Source organism: Myodes glareolus, chromosome 27 (assembly GCF_982192425.1).
Source record: "Myodes glareolus chromosome 27, mMyoGla1.1, whole genome shotgun sequence".
NCBI lineage: Eukaryota > Metazoa > Chordata > Mammalia > Rodentia > Cricetidae > Myodes > Myodes glareolus.
The window spans coordinates 30,239,997-30,249,706 of NC_142052.1; the positions used below are offsets into that span (position 1 = coordinate 30,239,997).

At 36.5% G+C, this 9,710-nt stretch overlaps 1 protein-coding gene across 1 annotated transcript; it reads left to right on the top strand.

Moving 5' to 3' along the window:
- The first annotated feature begins 6,555 nt into the window (after positions 1-6,555).
- LOC148117652 (uncharacterized) lies at positions 6,556-9,339 on the top strand. Its single transcript, XM_087902264.1, is given in 3 exon segments — positions 6,556-6,724; positions 6,920-6,980; positions 7,735-9,339. Coding segments are annotated over 3 exon segments (1,695 nt in total). The 5' UTR covers positions 6,556-6,561; the 3' UTR covers positions 9,206-9,339.
- Positions 9,340-9,710: the final 371 nt, after the last annotated feature.

Below are 9,710 nucleotides of genomic sequence, written 5' to 3' on the forward strand. Positions count from 1 at the left end.
CTGAGGCTTGCTGTTTTTCTTTTAAAGAGAAATACACCACGCCCCAGTCGGCTGGTATTTCAGCAGCTATTGGCTGACAGAGTGGAAGGCGCTCCCACAGCACTGTGGGCTCGTGCTTCAGTTACTATTGGCTGAAGCAGCAGAAGGTACTTCTGCAGCACCTCCCCCTTTTGTTTAAGTAAGAGAGTTCTAAGCCTACTATAAAATCATATACAGTAAGTACAAACCTACAAAATTATATACAATAAGTACAAATATCCTATTCTAACTAGCTAAAGTCTTGTATAATAAATAATTTGGCCATGACATGAGAGGAAAGTAGCTACATTTATCTAGTCTTCAACCCCATAGAAGATCCAAGAAGGGAAATAATGTTACCTGAGTAATTAGGAAGTGCAATCAAAGAACTTCCAAATCATGCAACAAATCACAGAGACAACTGGCTACATGGGCAATCACCAAAGACCTGTTTTCAACATTGAAGCAACCAACTTTGACTAAGGCCTAGAATAACTGACAGATTATTTTTAACAGGCATGAGATTTTTCAAAACCATCTTACCCTATCTTGGGAAGATTTAACAGTTCTATCTATCCATTTCTGGATTTTATCCATTTCCAGATTTTAACAGGCAAGAGATTTTTCAAAACCGTCTTACCTTGTCTTGGCAAGATTTGACAGTTCTGATTATCCATTTCCGGATACCGTGTATTTGTCAGTAGTTGAGGTATGGGCAGTTCCTTACCCAGAGGCCAGTTTTGTCAAGAAGACAAGCTCCAAGTGGAGTGTCTTTGGTGCTCAACAATCTCTCGGGAATTGGTCGGTGTTGCCAGGAGTGATTGTGTCTCACTACACAGAACTCTAAGATTAAATTAAATGCCATTTTCTACAGCTCTTCAAAGAGGTTGAAGGCTATTTATATATAATCTCTATGTATCTAAAGAACCTGATTAGTCTAACCATAAATATGAAAGACATAGATGACTATTGATCTACAATTCTTAACATGTATCTAACTTAAAGATTAAGAGAATAAACAATTGTGCAATAAATGAGGACAATGACCTCCAAATGTAAACAATAAATATCAAAACATAAACAATATATGAGTATCTTAATCAGAGGTAGAAATATACATTGCAATATGGTATACATATATCAATACAATATATATAAATACATAAAAATGTTTTAAACAGGTAGAAGCATGCATACATACAATATTCAAAATATGCAGATGTAATTATCTATAAACAATAACTCACAAATACCATTATTATCTATCCAATTATCCCTTTATTTTTCCAAAAGATCCCTGAGCTTATAAAATTCCTTTCCCAACTCTCAACCGTATACTAATTATAATCAACTCCTAAATATTGTTCCTAAACCTGAGGACAAACTTTGCTGAGAGAGGGGACATCGTCCTCTAGAATTATTTCCAGCTTTCATGGGGGTGAGTTTCTTTCTGGAGGACCCTGTGAAAGTAAAATGATGGTTAAATTTCAAGATCAATGTCTTTTAAAATTGCAAACAGTCTCTGAGTATTTTGTGGAGGTCTGGCCAGAATGTTGTACAGGATGTGCACCATTTCAGCTAACCAAGTTGGAGTCATCTGTGCAGCTGATACCCGGAACAGGACTTGTAGTAGCACTATCAGTATCATGACGTCATATTAACCAAGTGGAGTTGTTGTTATGGGGGTCCCATCTTCTTCCACGAAACTTCAAATGTCAGTGCAGAAAATACTCATTGTTCATTGTGGAAAACTTAAACATTAATTATATAGACATATACAAACATATATTCAATGAAAGGTATGATAGACATATTCAATGAAAAGTATGATAGATATGAAGAAAATCAAAGATGTTTTCTAAACTCATATTTCTTTCTATCTCATATCATGGCTCTTTCCATAAAACAGAAACTGCAGAAACTTTGGGTGTTTCTCCTAACAACAGGCTTAGAATTAGAGAGAGACTGAGCCAAGTGTCCAACTCCAAAACCAGCTCTATAAATTCAGAAATATGATTTAGTATATTCCAGAGCTTCATACTCACAGAACGTATTCAGTTTTCTTGATAATCCATATTGGGTAGTTATTTTTCCATCTGTCAGTATTCAAACATCAAGGGTCCTTTGAATTTTTCAAAGACGAGTGTTTTCCTGTGGAGATAAGAACAGAACCCTGCCCCCATTCTATGTTTTCCTTACCACCTGTATGGTTATCATCATTGTAGATGCTATCATTTCTCCTTTCCAAGAGGTTTCTTCTCTTCAGATCTAACCTTTATTAATTTTGATGGTATCCACAATTTTCCTTCTCCTGTGGAAACAAGAGCAAAACCCCTTCCCCAATGTAGCACATCTCTTGGCTTCCATTGAGAGGTCAGCACATCCTTGATATAAACTGGTTGATTTAGTTCAGCGGACTTTTCCATTATCCATTGTCTTTCTGCTGCTGTTGTTCCCTTCTCATTAGCGTTAAGAAAATTCAAGGTTAATAAGGCATTATGTAATCTATTTCTGGGGGCATTTTGTACCCCTTTCTGTTTATTTAACATATCCTTTATAGTTCGATTTGATCTTTCTATGACTGCTTGACATGTAGAATTGTATGGTATACCTGTAACATGCTTAATAGTATACTAAGCAAAAAACCGTTTCATTTTCCTAGAGACATAAGCTGGACCATTATCTGTTTTTATTTGTGCAGGTATACCCTTAATGGCCATAACTTCTAACAAATGTGTGTTTACTGAGTCAGCTTTTTCTGAGCTTAAAGCAGTTGCCCACTGAAAGCCTGAATAAGTGTCAATGGTGTGATGTACATATTTTAATTTTCCAAATTCTGCAAAGTGGAACACATCCATCTGCCAAACTTCATTCCATTTAATACCTTTTGGATTAGTCCCTGCAGGCAATGGTGTTTGGTTATAAAAAGAGCAAGTAGGGCATTTCTTTACAATCTCCTTAGCTTGTTGCCATGTAATAGAAAACTCTTTTTTCAAGCCTTTGTTATTGACATGATGCTTTTTATGAAATTCAGATGCCTGCAGCACACCACCAATCAATAATTGATCAATATCTGCATTATCTTGTGCTAGAGTACCTGGCAGACCCATATGGGATTGGATATGTGTTATATACATAGGGCAGAGCCTGTTCCTGATCATGTCTTGTACCTGGATAAACAATGAGGTCAGTTCCGTATCATCAGGTATAAATTCAGCAGTTTCAATATGCAAAATAACTCTTTCTGCATATTGTGAGTCAGTAATTATATTAAGAGATTCTTTAAAATCCCTAAGCACCATAAGGATGGCATATAATTCTGCCTTCTGGACAGAATCATAAGGACTTTGTTCCACTTTACTCAATTCTTCTGATTTGTAACCTGCTTTCCCTGATTTATTAGCATCAGTATAAAATGTACAGGCTCCGATTATTGGAGCATCACGGACAATTCGAGGAAGGATCCAAGAAGTTCTCTTTATAAAGTTAAGTCTCTTGCTTTTTGGGTAATTGTTATTGATTTCTCCCAAAAAAATTAGCACAAGCTCTTTGCCATGGTTCATTGTCTTCCCACAACTTTTTTTTTTATCTCATCAGCAGTGAAAGGCACTATAATTTCTGCTGGGTCTATACCTGGTAATTGACAAAGTCTCAATTTTCCTTTTATAATCAATTCAGAGACTTTTTGCACCTAAGGTTTTAATTTTTTACTTGGTTTGTGTGGTTAAAAAGATCCATTACAAGATAATATCATCTCTTTGCATCAAGATTCCTGTAGGAGAAATTCTGGAAGGCAATATGACGAGAATACAACTAAGCTTTGGATTTACCCTGTCCACATGAGCCTCCTGTATTTTTTCCTCAACCATTGTCAGTTCTTTTTCTGCTTCGGCTGTTAATTCTCTGGGACTGTTTAAGTCTTTATCACCATCCAAGGTCTTGTTTAAATGAATTATTAGATCAGGTATTATCCCAACAGCCGGTCATAGGCTGGAGATGTCTCCTAATAATCTTTGAAAGTCATTAAGAGTTTGTAACTGGTCTCTCCTGATTTGTGCCTTTTGAGTCTTAATTCTTTGTACTTACATTCTTGATACTTACATCCACACCTGTGTCCAGTAAGCCAGTAATAAATTTGCCATTTACACACACTCTTAGCTGTGGTCTTTGTTCATTTATAGAAGTCTGCCAGAATATATGTTTACTTTGTCCTCTTAGATTTCTTGATTCATTCACCACATTTAACTCATCCTTCAGGCCGTTATTGCTTTTAACAGCAGGCATGGGGCATTCTAATTTCCCTGAAGAGGCATGTTGTCTGTAGAGATCAGAAATGACTGAACCACATTTGCCATGGGGGCCTGCGTAAGGCCCCCCCATTGAGTTTCCCGATGGCAACGGGTTGCCCTGTTTATCTCTTGTTGACCTACACTCATTCGTCCAATGCCTGCTCTTTCCACATCTCCTACCTACATAAACCTGAAGGCTGAGTCCTCCCATTCCTGTTATTCCTAGAAGAGGCATTATTCCTGGAATTCCATTGTCTGCAGTCCCTTTTCATGTGTCCCATTTTGCCACAATGAAAGCATTTTGTAATCTGATGTCTCCTTTTACCTTTGGAAGTTGCTTCTTGCACCCATGTTTCATTGCCATAATCAAATGTATCAACATTCATCGTATGTAAAATCCATTCATCCAAAGGCACTGATCTGATCTTTAAAGGCCCCAGGATCATTTTGCATTCTACATTGGTATTCTCATAAGCCAAAGACTCAATTACTATATTTCTTGTTTCTGGATCAGGTATCCCTATTTGTACAGCCTTTGTAAAAAGTCACTAAAAGGTTCTCTCTGACCCTGATAGACCATGATATATGATTCTACTTTCTGACCTGAGTCGTGAACCCTGTCCCAGGCCCTTAGAGCTGCTTTAGCAAATATGGATCAAATGTTTTGATCATAAAGAGCTTGTTCCTGAGGATCAGAATAAAGTCCTTCCCCTAGAATTTGATCTAGTGAAACCTCAATTCCTTTCGCTGATTCTTGTTGTTGTAAAAGTCTGGCCTCTTGTTTGAATAGGCATTTGAAATGCCATGAAGGTCTGTTCTCGAGGACAGCTGACGTTAATTGATTCCAATCTTTTTGAGAGGTGACCCTGCTGCTCAGAGCCCAGGATTTTAACATCTCCCTAACAAAGGATGAATGTAGTCCATAATTCACAATTGCTTGTTTAAATTCTTTCAGATCATTCATACGTATAGGCTCCCATGTATGTTCTTTAATGACCTTAGGGTTTTTTGAGCCAGTTATCTTTTCTGATGTTATTACTGAAAAGGCAGGTATAACTCTATGTAGACTGAGAGGTTTTTGAGGTGAATGTTGCCTTTCTTCCTTTTGCTCCTGTTCATCAGAGTCTATGATTTCCTCAATCTTATTAATTCTGCTCACTCTTGCCTTCTGTAAGTCCTGAATCTCCTGTCCAGTATTATGCTCCAAAGCCTTCATTAACGATTCTAAGGCATGGAGATTGTCCATCAGAGACACCATTTCCTCCTTGGACACAATCGCCTTCATTGATAATTCTAAGATGTGGAGCTTGTCTGTTAGAGATACCATATCCTCCTTGGACATAATCCTCATGGCATGTACTGTGCCTTCTTGTATGGAAATCCTGTCAATTAATCTATCATACCCTTTTGATAAAGCCAGATTTTTCACATTCAATGGTTATAATCCTCTCAGCTAATGTTTCAGCACTTACAGTCATGGACTGGAGGTTACAAGTCATTTTGGTTGTCCCCTCCTCCAGAGCAGTGAATATCCCTTCTAAAGAAGCAATATCAGACTGTACCTTCTTGACCAGTAAGAGCTCTGAAATACTCTGCCCTCTCCACCAGCCCTGTGTTGATTATTAATGACCAACATTTATATTTCTAGTGTTTTCATCTGTCCATTTTAACTGCTTTATACATGAAGTTCCATTCTACAAAATGTTATTGGAATTACAGTTTAAATTATGGCACTTAGGTAGCTGGAAGATGAATAAAGACCCAGAGTGAATGTAGAATTATTTGTAAAAACTTCAATGAAAGTCTTTCAGTTCTTTCTATCACATTTGTTTTTTTCATTGATTTTTGCAATGGAGACAGTGTCTTAATGTATTCTTCCACCTGTCCTGGATCTGATTGCATAGGCTTGACTGGCATTCAACTTAGAGATATCCACCTCTGTTTTCTGAGTGTTGTGGTTAAAGACACAATACACCCAGTATGTTCATATGACTTATTTTGTGTGGTCTGAGACTTCATACCATTTTCTCATGCATACTATATACTGTTGATCTTTTTTGTTGTCTCTTCCTCCCAATAGACATTGCTCTTCAGAGGTGATATCCCATATAAAGAGTACAGAAATGACAAAGTTTACTTTTCTTTTCAATTTCCTTCAAAAGTGACTGTCTATGTCATTGAATAAGAGTTAGGAACACCAGAATCGTATGTCTATACTGTGAAAGAAGTATGCATTTCTAACTTTGTCACTGTCATGCTTTCCATTTTACACATGTGTTGCATATTTTAGAAGGCTGTTACCTATGATGATGTGTATATCAACTTCACTAAAGAAGAGTGGGATCTGCTGAATCTTTCCCAGAAGAATCTCTATAAAGATGTAATGCTGGAGACCTACAGGAACCTCATTTCTATAGGTAAAATTGAATTTCCTTCATGTTTCAAAGTATGGAAACAACTTTCCTTTGATTAAGGATGTTGTTCTGCAATTTGATTTAGAAAGAAGAATGAGGGGAATAAAGCAGGCATAGTTCTTAGGTGCACTTAAGATAATAAGCTAAATGTTGAACATTGTTAAATGATATGACATATATTCTGGTCCTGTATTTTAGGATACATTTGGGAAGACCATAACACTGAAGAACATGGGCAATGTTCTAGAAGACATGCAAGGTAATTTTCATGTGTAAGTTGATAACAATGTGCCTTTGATGAGATTGCACTTTTTCCTAGAAGATTTAAATCAAAGCAGTAGTGCAAATAAGCACAGCTTTAAGTGCATATATGGTTATTAAATCCTCACAAATCCACATACCTCAATTTCATATCTGTGAATTATTCTTTCTTTCCTATGTGTATATAAGCTTATGGACATAGGGATATGGAAAGATTTAACATACATTCCCATGGGAACAAGAAGATCAGCAATAGTTCCCATGTAGACTATACTTGTTGAATTTGATTCAAGTATATAATACTGATGGTTTTCTACCATCATTATTAATATATGAACATTTCAAAAATGCCACATGTGTTCTAGGTTTGTGCAAATACTTCTGAATGTCCTAGTTCATTTAGAAAATATATGTGATACACAGTATAGTAAAATTTATGAATGCAGTAAAGTTGGTAAATCTCTCAGTGTATTCAGTTTTCTTCAAAAAATGTGAATAATATCATAGAAAATGTTATTGTAAATGTGAAAAGGTAATCCATGAAACAAAGGAATCTATCATTAGACTCATATTCCTAGATGCAAACTGACCATTAATTAAAATGTAAACATGATTTTAAACAGAGTTATAAAATCTTAATACCTAATTCCTTTTAGAATTGGATCAAGTTATAAAATTAATTCATATAGACATAAGGTTCAACAGTGTCTTGAATGTGGTAAATCTTTTAAATGTGCCAATTATCCTTGCAGAATTGAAAGAAATCAAAATGGTGAGAAGAAACTTTCAGTGTATACTCACTGTGTTAAAGCCTTGTCTTATGACACTCACCTTCTACAGAATGAAAAAACACATATTGGGCAAAAATGCTCTAAAAGTAAGCAGTCTGGTAAAGCTTTTGCTTATCACAGTAATATTCAAGTGCTTAAAAGAAAGCACACTGGGGAAAAACCCTATGAATACAGTCAAGATGATGAACATTTTGTTCTTTATGAAACTCATCAAAGTCATAAGAGAATACATCCTGGAGAAAAACCCTATGAATGTAATCAATGTGGTAAAACCTTTGCTGAAAACAGTGATCTTCAAAAGCATAAAAGAACACTTACTGGAGAGAAACACTTTAAAGGTAATAAATGTGGTAAGGCCTTTGCCCAGCAAAGTAATCTTCAAAAGCATAAAAGAACACATACTGGAGAAAAACCCTATGAATGTAATCAGTGTGGTAAGGCCTTTGCCCAACACAGTCGTCTTCAATTGCATAAAAGAACACATACTGGAGAGAAACCCTATGAATGTAATCAATGTGGTAAGGGCTTTGCCCACCACAGTAGTTTTCAATTGCATAAAAGAACACATACTGGAGAGAAACCCTATGAATGTAATCAATGTGGTAAGGCCTTTGCCCAGCACAGCAATCTTCAATTGCATAAAAGAACACATACTGGAGAGAAACCCTATGAATGCAATCAGTGTGGTAAGGCATTTGCCCGGTACAGTCATCTTCAACTGCATAAAAGGACACATACTGGAGAGAAACCCTATGAATGTAATCAATGTGGTAAGGCCTTTGCCCACCACATTAGTCTTCAACTGCATAAAAGAACACATACTGGAGAGAAACCTTATGAATGTAATCAATGTGGTAAGGCCTTTGCCCACCACAGTAGTCTTCAACTGCATAAGAGAACACATACTGGAGAGAAACCCTATGAATGTAATCAATGTGGTAAGGCATTTGCCCGGCACAGTAGTCTTCAATTGCATGAAAGGACACATACTGGAGAGAAACCCTATGAATGTAATCAGTGTGGTAAGGCCTTTGCAGCTCACAGTAATCTTCAAGTGCATAAAAGAGCACATACTGGAGAGAAACCCTATGAATGTAATCAGTGTGGTATGGCCTTTGCCCGGCACAGTAGTCTTCAATTGCATAAAAGGACACATACTGGAGAGAAACCCTATGAATGTAATCAATGTGGTAAGGCATTTGCCCGGTACAATCATCTTCAACTGCATAAAAGGACACATACTGGAGAGAAACCCTATGAATGTAATCAATGTGGTAAGGCCTTTGCCCAACACAGTAGTCTTCAAAAGCATAAAAGAACACATACTGGAGAGACACCCTATGAATGTAACCAATGTAGCCTGGTCTTTACCTATCAAAATACTCTTCTGTTGCATAAAAGAAAACATACTGGAGAGAAGGAAACACTATGAATGTTATCAGTGTTGTAAGGCTTTTGCACCACACAGTAATCTTCAATTGCTTTGAAGAACACATACTGGATAGAAACACCGTTAATGTAATCAGTGTGATAAGGCCGTTGCAAGTTGCAGTCGTCTTCAATTGCATAAAAAACACATTGTAGAGAGAAACACTATGATTGTAATCATTTTGGTATGGCCTTTGTAAAACACAGTCATCTTCAAATATACAAAAGATCATATAGGAGAGAGAACCCCTATGAATGTAGTCAGTGTGGTTAAGCCTTTGGAAACCCCTGTACTTTTCATGGTAATAAAAGAACACACAGTGTAGGGAATCTTTATGAATGTATATCAGTGTAAGAAAGACTTTTCACTTCTTACTCATTTTCAAATCCATAAAAGAACACATACTGGAGAGATAACAGTGAATGGAATCTTTGGTAAATCCTTAGTCACAATGATCTCCAAATCCATAAAATAAACCATCTTGCAGAGAAGCTCTTTGAACTTAATG